Source organism: Drosophila mojavensis, unplaced genomic scaffold (assembly GCF_018153725.1).
Source record: "Drosophila mojavensis isolate 15081-1352.22 unplaced genomic scaffold, ASM1815372v1 contig_80, whole genome shotgun sequence".
In the NCBI taxonomy this organism is placed as follows: Eukaryota; Metazoa; Arthropoda; class Insecta; order Diptera; family Drosophilidae; genus Drosophila; species Drosophila mojavensis.
In genome coordinates, this window is record NW_025318906.1 from 16,419,598 (window position 1) to 16,437,762 (window position 18,165).

An 18,165-nucleotide genomic window follows, 5' to 3' on the forward strand; every position below is an offset into this window, starting at 1 on the left:
TGGTAGTAGAAGTAGTAATAGTAATAGTAGTAGCAGTAGGAGTAGTAATAGTGGTGGTAGTAGTAGTAATAGTGGTAGTAGTAGTAGTAAAAGTAGTAATAGTAGCCGTTAGAGTAGTAGTAGGAGTAGTAGTAGTAGTAGGAGTAGTAATAGTAATAGTAGTAGCAGTAGGAGTAGTAATAGTGGTGGTAGTAGGAGTAGTAATAGTAATAGTAGTAGGAGTAGTAGTATTATTAAATATTAAATTAAATAAATTAAAAAAAAAAACACTTCTAAGTATTCCTTTCTGAAGAAGATATTCAGAGTAACATCTGCCCAAAAATTGCTATTAATACTCTATGACTAGCATTGTCCAACAACCAGTATACCCGCTAGCTGACAAATTGAAGCAGGGTATAGAAAATACATCTGTGAAATAATTTCACACTATGAGTGGAAATCCGTCAGCCTCGTTGGCATTTGACTTTGACAATTGATGGCCCGCACATTTGTCTTTCACTTGTTGCGCTTTTTGTTAGCCAAGTTCCCCTTTATGGCCAACTTCCCGTTTCGTGAGTGTTCGTGTTGCTTTTGCTGTTTTGCCGTATGCTGCTTGCTGTTTGTTGTTTGCTGTTTACTGTTCACTGTTTGCCTTTGCATTTGATTTTGGCTTTGGTTTTTGCTTTTACTCTGCACTTGGCCACATTGTCTGGCTCCGACGGCCTTTTGAAGTGGGCCCGTTTTGACAAATGTGTGTCATTGCTGGCTGGGACCATCAAAGAGTCGATCGATCGTTGATTCGTTTGATTTTGATTTCTGTTGTGGCAAGATTTATATACACACACATATCTATATATATACATATACATTGACTGTTGATGGAACAAACGCAACGGTAAATCGTGGTTGAAGTGAACGGCATGTGGGACTCGATGAGATGCACGATCTGTTCAATACAAAACGTACAAAAGGTGAATCGGCAAACAATTAACTGCTTACCTGTTCAGAGAGAACCCAGAAACCCAACTAGTTTAAATGACTCTGCAGAGCCGTTAGAGATCTATTCGACTGCCTTTGTAACCAAGAAGCTATTTAGAGTAAACGGATTGCCGCCGATTCTTATCAAGTTGAAAATGATCAGAGCTAAATTATTGCATCGAATGCTTTATATAGCTCTAATAGGTAAATGACTAAATGTTGAAATTTTACATTCTATAGTTTATATATGTAATCGGTGAAGAATACTTCATTTATAGAAGTTTCTCATATTCAGATTTTCAAGCAACTCATGGGCTGACTTATATGAGCAATGGAACTCAGTTGGGTCTAACTAAATTTTTTATTCAGACTATGCCTTAGATTATATAACTAAATGAATTGCTCTATGATATTTAGTATATTTCTTTTGTTGATAATAATTTTCCGATAACTATAAGTCCTACAATTTTTTTTATCAGCTTATACAAATCTATGATATTTTTTGTCAAGATATTATCGAGCACTAAAACAGATCTAGAAATAAATTTTAATATCATACTATATTTTCTATATAGGAAATTTTTATATTTGCTCTATAATTCTCTTAACTTTTAACAACATTGAGGAATACACATAGAACACCTAAAAGTACACTCCATAGTTAGAGTAATTCCAACTCAGTCAAGCACATATTGATATCTTTTGGTCAAGTTGGCCAATCTTATCAACTGTCTTTCAATTGTGTTTTGGCAGTAAGCGAGTTAAGAACCGTGTGTGCTTTTTTCTTGGGATAACGAATCTATATCAATTCTATTTGTTACTCCCCCAAGAAGAGCGTTAAATTTCCAGGAAGTTAACAGCAATCTAATCAGTGTCAAAAGCAAATGACTCATTGCTCATTCTGTTGGGCCTATCACTATAAAGTGGACAGTGCGAATAATTGACTCTTTAGTCAAAGTAGTTCGATTGAACGAGATTGTCGACATGGGAGTTCTGCAGATTGTGTTGTCGCTGCTGTGCGTGAGCGTGGCCACCGCTGAGGTAGCAACGGTATATAAGAAGTATCCTGCCAACTGCAAGGATGCCAAGGCCAAGAAGAATGGCATCTACAAGATACAGCTAAATGGCGGCGAGCCCTTCGAAGTCTACTGCGATGCGACGCTCAATGGCACCGGCTGGCTGGTCATCCAGCGCCGTGTCGATGCCAGACTTAACTTCTTCCGCAATTGGTCCTCGTACCAGCAGGGCTTTGGCGAGCTGAACGGCAGCTTCTTCATTGGCCTGGACAAGCTGAATGCTCTAACTGCGCATCAGCGCAACGAACTCTATGTGCACCTGGAGGACTTTCAGGGCCAGACACGCTTCGCCAAGTACAATGCGTTTGCCATTGGCAACGAGGCGAATCTCTATGGCCTAAATACCCTGGGCAGCTATTCCGGCACGGCTGGCGATGCGCTCAGGTATCAGCAGTACTCGAAGTTCAGCACCTTCGATCGCGACAACGACAACAGCACCAGCAACTGCGCTGCTCAGTTCTCAGGTGCCTGGTGGTATAACAGCTGCATGTACAGGTAAGTCATGATACGACATATCTATATAAATCATCAAATATATATATATATAACTTTGATTTCCCCAGCAATCTGAATGGCGAATACTTGGGCGGCGAGTATGGAAACGCTCTGGCGGGGCGTGGCGTCTGCTGGGTCCAGTGGCTGGGCGTTAACTATTCATACAAGCGAGTGCAAATGATGATACGTCCACTGAAATAGATAATACGCAGATAATGCCCCACGACTTTGACTGCCATAGATCTTGTGATCCAGGGGGAAAATGTGTTTAGATTTTGATGTAGGATCATTTGGTCCGCTGACAGCTGCTCCAGTCACGATCTGTAAATTCCGCATAACTTTGTCAAAATGTTCACTCCCGACAGTTTGTCGGAGCCGACCGAAAATAGAAACTCTTAATTGCGAGTATTACGTTGAAAATGATACCAATAAACACAGAGCCCGAACGACAAAAACTAAAGAAAAATATCTGTTTTGGACACAAAATTAGAACAAAATGCGACGTCTTCACGCACTAAATGTCTTATGTTTGTACTATATGAATCTGTATATGTGTATCTGTGTGTGTATCTATGTCTGCTTAACAATATTCACTGTGGCGACAGCTAAGAAATTCTATATAAAAAAAAAAGAAGAAATAGCCACGAATGTCTAGAACAATATTTGAGCGAACATTTTGAAACAACATTTCCAAAAAACTCACACGGCCACAGACTATGGCAGCGACAAAGACATTTTCATTACTCATGCGTCCCTTAGGCGAAAGGGTATTTCGAATCTTGAACAAATTGCCGAGAAGCCAAGAGTTTATCAGCTATTGAAAAATGTTGAATATGGCCTTAGAGAGATGTAACAAATAAATGGAGAATCTGCAATGGGTGTAAAAACAATGTGTTGTAGGGTATTTAGAGTAGCATTAAAATTTAACTAAGAATTGTGTTACCTTCTAAATCTATTAAGCATTTACTAAAATATATTGAAATAAGTAAAATAATAAAATTTAAAAAAAACATACTATAAAAGCGTTACAAATATACTGAAGTATAATAAAACATGCTGAATATACGCTTGAAAAAATACAGAGAATGTACAGAATATATACTAAAAGTAATTAATTATATGTAAAGTGTTGTGTAAAACTAGTCTTGGCTCTTACAATCAAACGAATATTTACTTTGAGCCAATCCCTAACCAAAGAGCGGATTTATAAATGATTGGAAATTGGACTAATTGACAAGCTCCTAATATATTCCATATTACATATTCCCTTATCCATATTCCATATTCCATATTCCATATTCAATATTCTATATTCTATATTCCATTTATATATATTTCTTATTATATATTTCATATTCCATATTCCATATTCCATATTCCATATTCCATATTTCATATTCCATATTCCATATTCCATATTCCATATTCCATATTCCATATTTCATATTCCATATTCCATATTCCATATTCCATATTCCATATTCCATATTTCAAAATGAAAAAGCTTAAACTCGATTATTATCTAGAAAGGGCATTTAAAGTGCGTTAACAGCTCCGTTTTTGCTGCAGCTCTTAGCTTTTGTCGTTTTAATTTCACCAGGAAGTGTGGAAATATTTGAGCAACGCGCCTCATTTCAAAACCCATCAACGGCGACACGGAGGCAGCAAGAACCTCGGCACAATTTTCATCATTTCAGTCAAAGAAATTAAGATTTTTGATGCCTCCCCAAGCGGAGTAGCTAAGAGTGTCTGACTGCCAGAGTGTGTGTGTAGGTGTGCGTAGGTGTCGCACTCTCACTCTGCATATGTGTGTGCGTATGTGCGTGTGTGTGAGTGTGGCGCTGTCAACTGCTGTTGAAAGATTTTCATGTTGCTGTTTCCATGCCGCCTGCCAGCAGGCGACAGACACGAAATTCTTGAAAAACATTTTTAAAACATTTCCATTTTTTTTTCAAATATTTTTAATTTTTTTTTTTTTTTTTTTGCTTGTTGCCTTCGTACGTAAAAGATTTAGCAATAGCAATGAATTTAGTTAATTTATGGCATTATTAATGACATTTTGAAATATTAACAGAAAATAAGAAAAGAGCGCGACATTTTCTTTAACTACATTTTCTTTTTTTAAATACAAATATAAATCTATTTCTCTTTTTTTTTTTTTTTTTTTTTGCCTTTCTTTTTAAAGTCATGTGAGCGCCGTATTAAAAAAAAAAAAGAATGAATATATATAATGTTTGATATCCGTTCTTTTTTATTATGTCTGTATGTGTGTGTGTGTGTGTTTGGAATTAGCATATGAATATTTTAAACAATAGGAATTTCACTGGGTCACTCAGTTAGCCACCGATAAACATATTTTACTAGCCGTATAGCTAGGCCAAAGCAATAAATATGCAGAATAGTTTGACATTCTGAATGGCACGAGCTAATCAACCTGCATAAAATGCAAATAGCTAAACAAAACAAAACAAAGATATGTGTGTTATATAAAATGTAAAATACAAAAACAAATTTACGATTCAATCAATAGAATCGATCAGGGCCTTATCGAAGTGCTATAAAAATGTTAAAGCTCCTCTTGAATTTCTTTAGTGGTTTCGTATATATTCATACAATTGTATAGGGTATTAAAATGCTGTCATAAAATGTGATACGCATCAAGTTAATGCCATCAAAAATAGACTCGATCTATATTCTAACAATTGAGTTAATTTTGCCAAAGTTTATTTTAGTCAGTTTCGGATTAACCAAGTATAGATATATCGGGTTGACTTAATGATATTGTATTACTATAACAAAAGATTTAGAAATTGTCTATAAATTTGATTGGCTTTAGAGATAAAAGTTTGTTTTTTTTTTCTACATGCGTTTTGACAGTTAAGTTTTTATGTATTTCTCTCTCTCCCCGCGATCTTATCTTTATCAAATTAAAAATATATTTTATAGCTCTGCTAAATGTTAAATTTCGACAGTATGATGTTAGTTATCTACTATATGATTTGATTAGAAATTGATATCAAAACTATGCATGGATAAATATGTAAGCTGGGTGTTAAGTTTATAAAAATGTATAAAAATAGTAGAGAGCAGAAGAAGTGGGTAGGAGGCAGTATGAGCAATCCTATTTCAAGGGATTCCAAATCAAAATTTAAAATTCAGCTGTGAGGTCTAGAAAGATTGCCAGAATCGTAGAGTATCCCGTAGTCAGTCACTCCTACCCGCATTGCCTAATATTTTTGTGTATCTTCAGCTGCTTTAGTTAATGTCACTAAACGAGCGACACAAAAGAAATTTACATTCACACACAAGAACAAAGTTTGGCATATTTTACATAAATTTATTTGGCTTTGGGTCGCGCCGTTCGGTTCCGATGGCCCATGGCAACCCAATATATTCATTCATTCATTATATGCTATAGCATTTATATGGACTGTCGTTTAGAGATTTGACAAAAACTTTCAGCTCTAATCAAAAATTCCATAAGTGCTGCCGGAACCGATAACCTGCGCCTGTTATTGAGACGTTTAATTAATGCTATGCGAGATGAGATTTCGAATTTGTTCAATTCATTTAAATAAAACAGAACAAAAAAGATGTTAACACTGTTATATATTAATTCAACTATGTATATAATCTAAAGCAAATCGACTGCGTGTGCACATTCTTGGCAAACAACTTTGATCCCATTAAATATATAGATTTAGCTTTTCAAAATATGCTGATTAAAAGTTTTTAGGGATGGAAAATACCATTAATCTTTATAAAGTAAAAATATGGGCGTAAAAAAAAACTTGCTTTGTATTTATGTAATTTAAACATTTTAGATGCAATAAATTTACTGAAGTTACATAACTTCAGAATATATATATTTTGAATTTTTGTATTTTATAACCGAAATGATATTTAAAACACTTTAAACGCATTTGACATCTTTATTGGCCCCAAAAACGTATCCATGAATTTCAATGTCAAAAGCAACTAAATAATTCCATTAAATTATACAGACACATACGTATAATCTCTAGTTTAAAATTCGTTCTAAAATGAAACTAAAAAAAAATTCATAGCGAGCGTGTCATTCATATTTTTGGATTGACTGATCTGCAAAAAATAAATCATATTTTTAACAACACTAAATTAAAAAAAAAATATATATATATATATAAATCGTTTTGTGGCATATCATATTTATATATGTATATACTAAATATTTTCGTACGAAATTTATTAATACAAATATTAAATTGAAACTTTTTTTTTAAATCATAAAAAAATTATAAACGATAAAGTTAGGTAAATAACATTTAAGTAATTAACAATAAAATCAAATTGAAAGTACTACATCTGTGCTATAAACTTATTACTAGAAGGGGAATAAATTAACTGTATTTTACAAACATATTTGATTAAAATATTTTTTATTTATTATTATTTTTTTCAGGCTTGGTTAGTGTTTTTACTCTCTCTTCTCTTTCGCTGTCTCCCTCTATCCCTCCCATTTATCCATCGCTCTCTCTCTCTCTCTCTCACTCGATCTTAACCAAGCGCATGAACAATGTCATCAAAAAGCAGCAACACCAACAACAATAGCAACCTCCATAATCTTAGTCAATTAAAATCATTCGTATGCATATATAATTTGCATAAAATCACCTGAACATTAAATATTTATTTGCAGCTTATTCTATGAAATGCTCATAAAGTTCAAGATAAAGCGCCAAGCCGGAGGTTTTTCTTTTTTAATGTGAAACGAGACCGAACTTGAAATAAGATAAAACAACACTGTGAGAAATTCGAGTATATGATATTATTTCTAAATATGCAGAATTAAATTAAATATTAGCTAGTATTGAATATGAATATATAAATGAAAAACTAATTTAAAATAAATAGAATTTTAAATTTTATATTGTTTTGGTATTTTAATTTTGTAATTTATTATACATTAAAAATTGTACATGCTAGACAGTGCAGTAATTAAAATAGTTAGTTTATCGTTTGATTTCCTATTTGTATAATACTTCCATATTTAACTTTCACATCTATAATAAAACCTTATTTATCCCTTTTTATAGCTGCAGGGTATACACATTCATACATAAAAAGTCCATGACTCTAACTTATGGGCGTCTCCAATAAAATTCAACTGATTTGCATAAATCAACCGAAAAATATTCAAACTCTTTTACATTTTTAATGAACCAAAAAAGGGTGAAAGAACATATTCGTGTACTCCTCTTTTATCGTCTATGACTTTTATCGATTTATGTTCGTCATAAACATAAATTTTATGACGTTAAGTTAAAAATTGTGCCGACGATTAAATGTTAATTAAAATGCTAATAAATTGATTTTAAAGTGCTCGGTAATTTTTTAATGAAATTCATAAAATGCATGTTTATCATAATATATGAAATAAATTACAACAAGTTTTATGAAGTACGGTAAAGATAACCACATTACAATATTTGAATTTCAATTTTTAAATTAAACCCGCTAGGCAACTGTTTATAATCAGCGCTGAACTAACAGTGCTGTAAAGCGCTAAATGCTGTTGACGATGTTAGAAAACTGCCGATATTTATATATCGATATGTAGTTATAACAAAACATATTGGACAGTCACAGGTTGACATTCAAATGAAACTATTTTATTATTGCTTTCATCATCTTGGGTTTGCGAATTAGCAAAATGTATAGAATGGATATTCAGCTAAATTTTCTATTATTTTATATAAAAACTTAATTATTTAAATAAGAGTTCACGTTGAATTTTATGTCATAAGGACAGTGATGCTAGTAACGTAAATTTCGGAACTGTTAGGAGCTGCTATAATTAAACCTTTAAGATTGGTAAGCTAATGCAGGTTTAAATTTAAATAAATTACCATTATAATTCATTTATAAATTAAATAAGTGAGCTAATAAATTAATATGAATATTTAATTCTGTCAGTAGCTCAAAACAGGAATGTTTATTCGTTTACAGTTCACTTGCTGCTGTTAACATAACATTTGAACAAAATGTTAATTTTTCTGATGCCGAAAACATATGTTTGACGAAGAAGAATCAGGGACTTAATTTATCAACACACGATGGAGGACCCTTTGAAGCCCAAGCCAGTGCCGCTGGCAGCGGAAACAGTATTGTGGTTCGAGTTTCTCCTAGATCCAAATAAAATCACAGAGCATTTGCAATGCAAAAATCCCGGTACGTGGATACTGTGAAATCTGATCCAAACTTTACTGATCTAAAATTGGCCACCAAATTCTTGCAGAACCCAGCGCCGTGGAACTCATCATGCAGTTCATCAGCATGACACCGGACACGGCAATAGCGTCCACTGTGGTAACGCCGGGAAGTGATTTGCAGAATATAAGTGGCGCGAGCGTCGGCGCCAATGCCACCACCCCAGCGGCCTCCGCGGCACTCAATGTGCCGCTCCTAACACAGCAGCAGCAACAGCAGCATCAGTTGCAGTTGACACGCAAACAGTTGGCCCTCAAGATCCTGGAGCTAAAGGTGGCCACCTGGCTCAGATGGGATTTGGATGCCCTGGAGAAGGGTTTGCCCGTGATCATGCAGCTGGGTCTACTGCGTGATCTGTGCACCATTAGCTACGGTCGCATCGTCAGCATTCCTTTTCTCAATGATTTCGATCTAAAGATTTGTATGCTCCCTCGAGACTATGAATATAAACTTGTTTCATAGCAATCTCTATTGCAGCGCCCACGGGCAATGAGCGTGCAGCGCGCTTTGCCCTCACCATCTACCACAGGATGGTACTGCGGCTGCAGCTCATCAAAGACAGCGCACTGAAGAGTCCACGGCCACCCATGTAAGTCCTAAATATACATATTATGAGTACCTTTATATTGAGTGAGCTTCTCTTGAGTAGGTTTCAGACCGTTGATCAGCTGCAGCAGTTTTTGGACACACCCACCCAACCTTCCATCGAATATCTCGAGCAGCTGTGCTCGCCGGCGGCAGCCAGCAAGCCTTTCTATGTGTTTCACTACGACAGCTTTGTAGCGCTGCAGTGCGACGCGCTGAGCACGGCTCAGAACTATGACCTGATGCACCTGATTACGCCCCAAGAGCTGCGCGCCCAGCTGCAGTATGAGCTGGCCCATTACTACCTCCACACCAAGCAGTACGTGCTGGCCCGCGAGGCGGCGGCTGCTTGCAACGCGAGTCTGCAGGCGATTCCCGCCGGTGCGACGCGCTACTTTTGCCACGTTCGCGCCGAGGAGCTGGAGGGACTGCTGCAGGCCTGCGGAATCAGTGCGCAGCAGCAGACGCTATTGGAGCGCTTCCATCAATCCCTGCTCAACAGCTATGCGGACATTATTCCCATACTGCGCCAAGATAATCGCGCACGCGAAATTCCGCTGGTGAGCCGGCGTAACGTCGAGCTGGACATTGAGGGAGCCATCTCAACGGGGCTGCTCAAGGAGATGCCACCGCAGCTGTTGCTGCATGTGGCCGCTCTCAATGTGGTGCGCACCGTCTTCGAGTGGGGCAACATATTTGGCAGCGTCGAGTACTTTGAGAAGTATCACGATCTGGACTACATGCCGCCCATCATGGAGGCAATGCAGGACGCGCTGACATACTGCAGCCATGTGGAACAATCGGCTCTCAAGCATTTTCTCATCGACTGTGTGCTGCACCAGCAGCAGAAACAGCAGATGGAGCAGAGTCGACAGCTGCTGCACACGCTGCGCGGCATGGCTATCTTCTCCAGTGAGGAGCTGGTCGACTTGGAAGAGCAGCTGGTGCAGGCATCGCTGCCAGTGCTGAGCAATTCCTTGGCCACGCTTAACGATTGGATTTGCCACTCCAAGAGTGAGTCTCAGCTTTAACTGTAAAGCCGATCACTTTTTAATCCCAACTCATTTTCTTGCTCTCAGTGACCCGCGTCGATGTTGCCGCTCTGGAGCGCCAGCTGATTAGCTGCACCAATGCGAATAGCGTGCGCATACTGCTGGTGAAACTGTGCGGCACGGCGCCCGGCAAGCCACTGTGGGCCATCAATCCCAGCTGGGATGTGCCGCAGCCGCTGAAGGCGTTGATCATGGCGATGCCGGTTAGCTTCCTGCAAGACTTCAGCTATGTGCTGCTGGGCAAAGCGCGTGAGCTGGCGACACGTGGCAGCTACATTGACGCCGTATCCATGCTGAGTGTGCTCAAGTCCGAGACGCAGCGCCAGGAGCTGGGCAGCAGCGCGCAGATGATGTGCAAGCTGATAACGTGGGAGATCCTGCACATACAAATTACGCAGTGCCTGGACGAATGGCATCAGAAGCCACTCGACTTGCAAGCGCTGGGCACGCGCTGCAAGCAGTGTCTGGGCGCATTGCAGGCGGGCGACTCCATAATGCCAAGACTGGAAATCCTGGAGAGCTGCGCCATCATGCTACTTAATCTAACCGATTTTCCGCCACTTCTTTACCTCGACAAGCGGGCACAGCAGCTGGAGTTGCCGCTGGCCTTTGCGGCCACCTTCATTGAAATGGAAAAGATGAAGGGCCCCAAGAAGGTGTGCCGCGACGCCTGGGAACTGATGCTGAGCATGTTCCTCAATGTGCCCAAGCGGGCGGCTGCCGCCGGCGCCGGCATCGGCGCCAGCAGCGCGCTCCAAGCATTCCTGCAGCGTGTGCGGCATCAGAGTGTTTTCGGACTGGCCATATCCATGCTCGGCAAAATGCACAACATACTGAAGGACGATCCCAATCACGATCTGAGCTGCGAGTACATGCAGCTCTGGCCCACCAGCATTAACAAGTTAGTCCACATAAATCCCCATATATATAAATAACTCACCTCTGATGCATCTTTCCAGCCCGAATGGTTACAGCCTGCGCAGTGTTTCTGAGACGCTGCAGTGGCTGCTCTCGGAGGCGCTCAGTTATTATCCGCAGACGGTCTCGTGGCTGAAGATGAAGGGTGATCTGGAGCTGGCCATTGGCAACAATGAGTCCGCGATGCGCTGCTATGTCAACGCCCTGGTCACCGGCACCGACTACTGTACCATGCCGCTGCAGCGGAATGTGGCCGATGACTATGTCATTAGGAAGATGATTAGGTGTGCGGCCAACCTGGGCTGCCACATGCAGGCCACCGTGCTCTGTCAGTTTCTCGATGAGATCGACTATGGTATCGTCTTCAAGAATCTCACCGAGAAGTGCTCCAATTTCACAGATGCCATGGATGCCTACTACAGCTGCATATGGGACACGACGCTGCTCGAGTTTATTGTCAATCTCCATGCCAAGCGAGGCGAGCACAGCCGCAAGCTGGAGGCGGTAAGTCTGAATGCCTCAAATAGTTCGTCATTTTTTACTGATTAAATTTCTCCTCTCGCTCTGTAGATCTCAATGATGGGCACCTTGGAGCTGAATGCCAACAACAATGAAGAGATCAAACGAGAGAGCGCCATGGTTCGCAAATCGCGCTTCTTGCGCGCCCTGGCCAAGCAGTATTTGCTGTAGTTGCGGGCGAGGATGCCGCCCGATCCTCGCTAGAAACTACACCCACAGCACACCCACATCCACATCCACGACCAAGCCCACTTCGAAGACCAATTAGAGTTTAAGCTTCAAGAGTTTTTGTAATTGTACGACGATTAGTTTCTAAGCTTAAAGTGTTAGCAATATGATTTTGTGGTTAAATTAAAGAAATTTGTATTTTTTCGTTGGGAACTGGTTGTTATCTTAGATTACTTTGGTCTCCTGCCGCGTGCAGCACCGCTGCCGCCGCTTGTCTTCGCCTTCTTATTGTTCGCACTCTTCTTGATCTCCTCGGCCTTCCGCTTGGCCGCAGCAGTGGCGTTGGGCGAACTGGGCAGTGCCTTGAAGAAGCTATCGAGTCGCACCTGCGTCTGTGACTGCTTGGACTTGAGCAACTTTCTGGCACCATTGCGTACGCGTTCTTCGTTGAACTGGCGATCCCCGCAGAGGAACTGCACCAGGCCATCCTCGTCGGGAGCCGTCCATTTCAGATCAATTGTGCTCGCGTCTGTTACTTCTGGCTCCACAAACAGCTCGCGCGCTCTTTGATAGTTCCAGTTCTCTGGCACTATATATTTGCTGGTGTCAATGTTCTCCAATATGGTCTCAATGTCTCGATAGGTTTTGATGAGCTCTATGGCGCGCTTGGGTCCGATGCCCTTGATGCTGTCGCAGTAATCACATCCCATGAGAATGCACAGATCGATAAACTCCTTGCTCGTTAGCTCCAGGCCCTGCAGCACCTTGTCGTAGCTGAACTCTTTGACGGGCATCTTACGCGCTTCGCTGTACGTCAGGTAACGGAGCAGCTTGCAAGATCCAAAGGTTAGTGCGTCCATATCTTCCGTTGCCGTGGCATACACTTTGCCTGCCTTGACTAGAGCAGCGCACTGGGCCTCAGCCTCGCAGGGCGCATCCACGTATGGAACACCCATAAGCTTAAGCAGCTCTTTGGCTTCGTTCGAGTGCTCCTTGGTGACACGCACTAAGCGACGATTGAATTTCTCTATCTCCGCCTCGTCGCCCGCGTCGGTGGCGACTTTGAGTGCCTTTTCAGCTTCCTCGCGTCGCTCGGCGCGCTTGGCAAGCTCACCAGCCTTCAAATCTGGCGGCTTTCCATCGAAGACGTAGACCGGCTTAATGCCATTGTCGAGCAGCCGAATGGTTCGATAGAACATGCCCATCAGATGTGAGGTTGGATCGCCGTTAACAGTAGCCAGCTGGGCGCCCTCGGATCGAACCGCAATTAAAAATTGGTACAAACACATGCTAGCATCAATGGCAACTTTACGACCTGCAAAGGATTATTCAATTTACTTTCAATACCAGAAGCCGGCGAGCCAAGCTTACCAAAAAAGTTTTTTATTTCACTTTCACGTATTGCAAGTGGCGCCAAATCTGCAATAAGCTTCGAAAGGCCTAAAATTCCCATGACGATTGTTTATTGTGCGTTGATCAGCGTTTTTAATTTGTTTATAAATATGATTTCGCCAGATGAGTGCACTACGCGCGCTTTTCGTTGCAAATGTTGTGCACGCGTCTCCTTGTGAGTGTCAATTAACTGCAACTGTATATTGTAAGTATATCGATAGATAAATGTTTGTGGGACAAAGTTCAATAAATGTTATTATAAACAAACTGAGTGAAGTACATTTGAAAATAGAATACAATCATTTTTTAATCACCCGGTTATAAGCGTTAAAAATATAGTATACTCTAGTAAGAGATTAAATTTATATTGCCGCCAATTATCGATTCACGAGTGCAACAACATTGATATATTTACTCATCCCTAACGCCACACACATAAGCAAAAGCATGTCGGCTGACGAAAAAAAAGATAAAACCATTGAAAATATGGTACGTAAAATACTGGAAATAGTATTAAAATCAAGTTAAAGTTGTTTATTATCAACGCGCATAAAAAACCAATCAGTGCAAATATGTTTACCACGAAACTAAAGCGCAACAAATATTGCTCTCGACAAATCGGTCTTCTCCCCTTCGACCATTCGTTTATGTGTATAAACATGGCGTCGTTGCGTTTGTATGTTGCTTGTGTCTAGGTTTTGGTACGTGCGAGCAGGACAACATGTGCATGCCGAATGCCCCCATAGACACGCATACACAAACGCAAAGCTCAAAAGAAAACTTGTGTGTGCACAAAACATTTGAAAAAAAAAAGAAAAAAAGAAATTAACTGAAACGCATAAACCAGTGGCAGAGCAACGCACAATCTGATGGTAGTGGTAGTGCCTAAGTGTGAGCGGCGCCAAAAATTTGCAAGTGCAATAAAATTGTGTTTTGCTTTTGTTTTTATTTACATTAGGATGCCAACACGCCAGAACCGGAGACGGCGACCAAAGAAAATGCCGCTGATAAGGTAATCGAGTCAAAGACGGTAGAAAATGCAGAAGAGCCTACTCCACCCGAAACTGAGGCAGCTAAAAATGTTGAGAAAGAGATCGATGCCGCAGCGTCACCCGCTACTGATGACGTCGCTGATAAAAAAGCTGTTGGAGACGCAGTGGCTGCGACCGCGCCAACAGTAGATGCAGGTAAATAAAAGAAACACACGTATGCACACATACATATGTATTTGCTCTGAGCATGTGTGTGTTCACGTATGTTTGCGTGAAGAAAGAGCGAGAAAAACAAAAATCATAAAATGAATTTGCGCGCGTTCGTGGAATGCGGCGAACAACATCGCACATCGCATATCGAGCTCAACACATTTATGTACGTCGCTTGGCGCGCTATTTGCTGCGTTGGCAGTGGCGCTGCTGTCTAAAATGCCGCGAACGAGCGTATGTAATGTGAGAAATTTTCGTATGCTGGTGGGATGTGGGTTCGAACTCGAACAATTCTAATAAGAATGATGTGTGCGAAAATAAGTTTTCTTTCTAACTCTGCACGTGTGTGCTTATTAAAAAAAAAAAAAAAATAAAATTAGAATGAAATAAAATAAAATATCCTTGGCTATTTGTTCATACGGAACCCTGAACGATATGGTTTTTGTATAGTAGAAGCTAAGGTAAATTAAATATTCATGTTTCATAGTTCTCTGCGCTCCCAAAACAAACTTAGCATTGAACTTCCCAAGTGTGAATACAAGTTAAAAATATTTTAATAATTTTTAGGTTTAATATAAATTAAACAGGATTATATAAATTTTATTTAAAAAAAAGGAATATTAGTATGGTAGTTACATTAGTCAATTTAAGTGGGTTTTTATAATTTAAAGATTTTTTATTTTTATAGATATAAGATTATTTAAACATAATCCCATAGCTTGATTAAACTGGGTTTTTATGATTTACCTTAAGTAACATAACATTTGTATTAAACATTTATTATTTATCACCAGACGATAAAGACACAAAGGCGGAGTCGCCAGCGTCGCCAGCATCAAAGAAAGTAAATAATGGCGCTAAGAAGACTGCCAAGACTGACGACGACGAGGAGGAGGATGAGGAGGGAAGCGAGGATGAGAAGGACGACGTCAGTGATGAGGAAAAGAAACCAACAGCCACATCGGAGAAAAAGAAAATTGATGCGACAGACGGTGCTAAGGCCAAGGCAGGCTCAGCTGGAGCGGACAAGTCGGCGGTCGCCAAAAAACCTGAAGCCAAGGCCAAGAACGGCAAGGTGGAGAATTCGGACAAACAAGATGGGGAAGATGACGAGGAGGGCGAGGGCGATGGCCTCGATGAGAATAATGAGGTGGCCGAGGATGACGAGAATGTTGTGGCTCTGGCCGAGATTGATCGCATTAATGAGAATATTAACAAGACACGAGTGGATGGTCTCCAGGTGCTACATTCGGTAAGTTGGCGTTGAAATCGATCGTTAACTGGATTCAAGAACTATTTTACTATCTGAATGTGCAGCTCTGCTTTGGCGCACAAGGAAAAAATAATGTGGTGAAAAAGAATCTGCGCTCCTTTGCTGGATTTGAGTTTGCCAAGGATTCGTCGGAATACAAAAAGAAATATGAATCCATCAAGAAGGTGGATAACAAATCTTTGCGTAGTATCTGCGAGATTCTCACATTAGATCGCAAGGGAAGCAAGGACGAGATCGCTTCGCGAGTGCTCAAATTTCTAATGGAGCCAGATGAGTCGCTCTGCATTGAACAGGGTGAGGAGGAAGAGGAGGAGGTGGACGATGAAGATATCGACGAAGATGATGATGCTGCCAGCGAAGACGATAAGAAGCGCAAGAGCAGCAAAACGAGCGCCGGCGCCGGCAGAGGCTCTGCTCGCAATTCCACTGGACGTCCAAAGCGTTCAACGGCGGGCAAAAGTAAATATTGCTCAAGTACGCAATGCTATTGAGTTCTTTATTGACATACTTCACTGTACTTGCAGAAATGTCCGCATATGTAGACTTATCAAGCTCTGAGGAGAGCGAGCACAAAGTGACAGTGGCTAAGCGGAGACGAAATGATGATTCTGAATCTGGCTCAGATGTAAGTCGCCTCAATAAGTTGTTAATTAGATCAAGCCAACAAGTTTCATATCTTATCGCAGTACAATCCTTCGGGAAATTCAGACTCGGACGCGGGGCGTGGCGGTGGCGGCGGTGGTGCATCTGGAGCCGGTCGCAAACTCGGAGCTCGTGGCAGTCGAGGGCGCCCAGCACGCAAGAGTCGTCGAAGAAATTCAGATTCCGAGGACGAAGAAGAATCTGAGCTATCAGATGCAGATAGTGATGTATGCAAATGCCTTAACTTAGGTCGAATAGTTTTAGAATAACATTAAATCTTGTCCATTAGGTGCCTAAGCGCAAGCGAGGAACTTCTGGCAAGCGTGGACGATCTGCTGCGGCCGCTCCAGCCGGCAGACGAGGACGTGGACGAGGCGCTTCGGCGCGAAAGCGCAAGGACTCGGAAAGTGACGAGGAAGAAGTATCAGAAGATGAAGAAGAGGAGGAATTGTCAGACTTTGGCAGCGACCAAAGCGAGGTTTGTTCAGAGAAAACTAAAACGAAGTGTAAGAAAATGGTATATATAAAATTTATTTTTCATCTTGCAGGAGGAACGTCCCAAAAAGAGTAAGAAGCCTACAACGCCTGCGAAAAATAGCAAAGCCAACAACAAGTCAAAGCCAGCTGGAAAATGTAAAGCATAATTGAATTTTAACTGATTTTCTTACTGAAAGCACATTTTTTATAAATAGCCGCTGGCCGACCGAAGAAATCAAAGAAGGAAACGTCCGAGGAGGAAGATGTCGATGACAAAGATGAGTCCGATGAAGATGAGCCATTAACCAAAAAGGGCAAAGTGGCATTCCCAACGGTAAAGCAAGCTCACAAGCTTAAATTTAAAACAGCTATTTTAACAAATTTTCTTTTCCCTTACAGGACGAACAAATACGCGGCTATGTCAAAGAAATATTAGATAAGGCCAATCTCGAAGAGATTACCATGAAAACAGTGTGCAAACAAGTCTATGCTAAGTACCCAGATTTCGATTTAACAGATAAAAAGGATTTCATAAAAGCCACAGTAAAAGCGGTAAGCGATGCAGTTGCTGGGCATCATTATGGGATTTTCTTTGAACCTACTTTTCCCTTTCAGTTAATTGCGACATAAAACTACACAAAAGAGAAAAAGCCTTGGAATGGGCCAGCAAGCAGTTAAACTTGTATCAAATAACATTAACAACAACAACACCAACACAACAAGCGACCGCAAAAGCAACCAGATTTTGCCACTTTTTGAGAGCTGCCGCGACAACAAAGAAATACATCTAGTTTTCCTATAAGCGTATAATTTGTACTCTTTAAAACTAACTAAACAAAAACAAAACTCAACCTTAAACGGATTATGTCCTTTTCCCATATATGCATGTGAATAATGTATATATGTAAACGTAATTTTTAAACACTTTAATATTCATTTTCTTTATGAATACCTGCGCTCTCAAACGGCTCTACAAAAAGTGTGTAATTTAAGCAAACTGAAAAATAGCAAAAGAACATTGTAAAAAAAAAAGTTACAAACAAAAGCAGAACACAATTTATACATTTAAATGTAGTGCTGATTGATTTGACGTTCAAAATTATGTATTTTAAACTAAGCAAAGAGGATAAATAAAAAACAAAAAGAATATTCAAAATTCA

General features: G+C 40.3%; 4 protein-coding genes across 6 annotated transcripts; 3 read left to right on the top strand and 1 right to left on the bottom strand.

Annotated features, from left to right (window-relative positions):
* Nucleotides 1-1,903: 1,903 nt before the first annotated feature.
* On the top strand, nucleotides 1,904-2,988 carry LOC6580212 (ficolin-2). Its single transcript, XM_002006033.4, has 2 exons — nucleotides 1,904-2,528; nucleotides 2,597-2,988. Exons 1-2 carry the CDS (start codon nucleotides 1,942-1,944, stop codon nucleotides 2,727-2,729), a joined length of 720 nt encoding a protein of 239 aa, XP_002006069.1. The 5' UTR covers nucleotides 1,904-1,941; the 3' UTR covers nucleotides 2,730-2,988.
* Nucleotides 2,989-8,211: 5,223 nt separating this feature from the next.
* Nucleotides 8,212-12,232, top strand: LOC6580213 (integrator complex subunit 8). 2 transcript variants are annotated; one of them, XM_002006034.4, is made up of 8 exons: nucleotides 8,212-8,381; nucleotides 8,517-8,738; nucleotides 8,806-9,198; nucleotides 9,255-9,366; nucleotides 9,427-10,376; nucleotides 10,442-11,315; nucleotides 11,374-11,836; nucleotides 11,903-12,232. In XM_002006034.4, the coding sequence occupies exons 2-8, from the start codon at nucleotides 8,624-8,626 to the stop codon at nucleotides 12,020-12,022; spliced, it is 3,027 nt and encodes a 1,008-aa protein (XP_002006070.1). In that variant the 5' UTR covers nucleotides 8,212-8,381; nucleotides 8,517-8,623; the 3' UTR covers nucleotides 12,023-12,232. The 2 variants fall into 2 exon arrangements, with proteins under 2 accessions (XP_002006070.1, XP_043866397.1); XM_044010462.1 differs by lacking the exon at nucleotides 8,212-8,381 and having other exon boundaries at nucleotides 8,499-8,738.
* On the bottom strand, nucleotides 12,122-13,595 carry LOC6580214 (flap endonuclease 1). Its single transcript, XM_002006035.4, has 2 exons — nucleotides 13,391-13,595; nucleotides 12,122-13,334 (listed from the first exon to the last, which is right to left on the bottom strand). Exons 1-2 carry the CDS (start codon nucleotides 13,470-13,472, stop codon nucleotides 12,250-12,252), a joined length of 1,167 nt encoding a protein of 388 aa, XP_002006071.1. The 5' UTR covers nucleotides 13,473-13,595; the 3' UTR covers nucleotides 12,122-12,249.
* A 203-nt stretch (nucleotides 13,596-13,798) lies between these two features.
* On the top strand, nucleotides 13,799-18,165 carry LOC6580215 (protein DEK). Of its 2 annotated transcripts, none has more exons than XM_002006036.4 (11): nucleotides 13,799-13,900; nucleotides 14,370-14,598; nucleotides 15,408-15,865; nucleotides 15,931-16,345; nucleotides 16,411-16,511; nucleotides 16,573-16,755; nucleotides 16,818-17,006; nucleotides 17,077-17,161; nucleotides 17,221-17,339; nucleotides 17,405-17,557; nucleotides 17,621-18,165. In XM_002006036.4, exons 1-11 carry the CDS (start codon nucleotides 13,859-13,861, stop codon nucleotides 17,633-17,635), a joined length of 1,989 nt encoding a protein of 662 aa, XP_002006072.1. In that variant the 5' UTR covers nucleotides 13,799-13,858; the 3' UTR covers nucleotides 17,636-18,165. The 2 variants fall into 2 exon arrangements, with proteins under 2 accessions (XP_002006072.1, XP_015019629.1); XM_015164143.3 differs by lacking the exon at nucleotides 13,799-13,900 and adding an exon at nucleotides 14,266-14,283.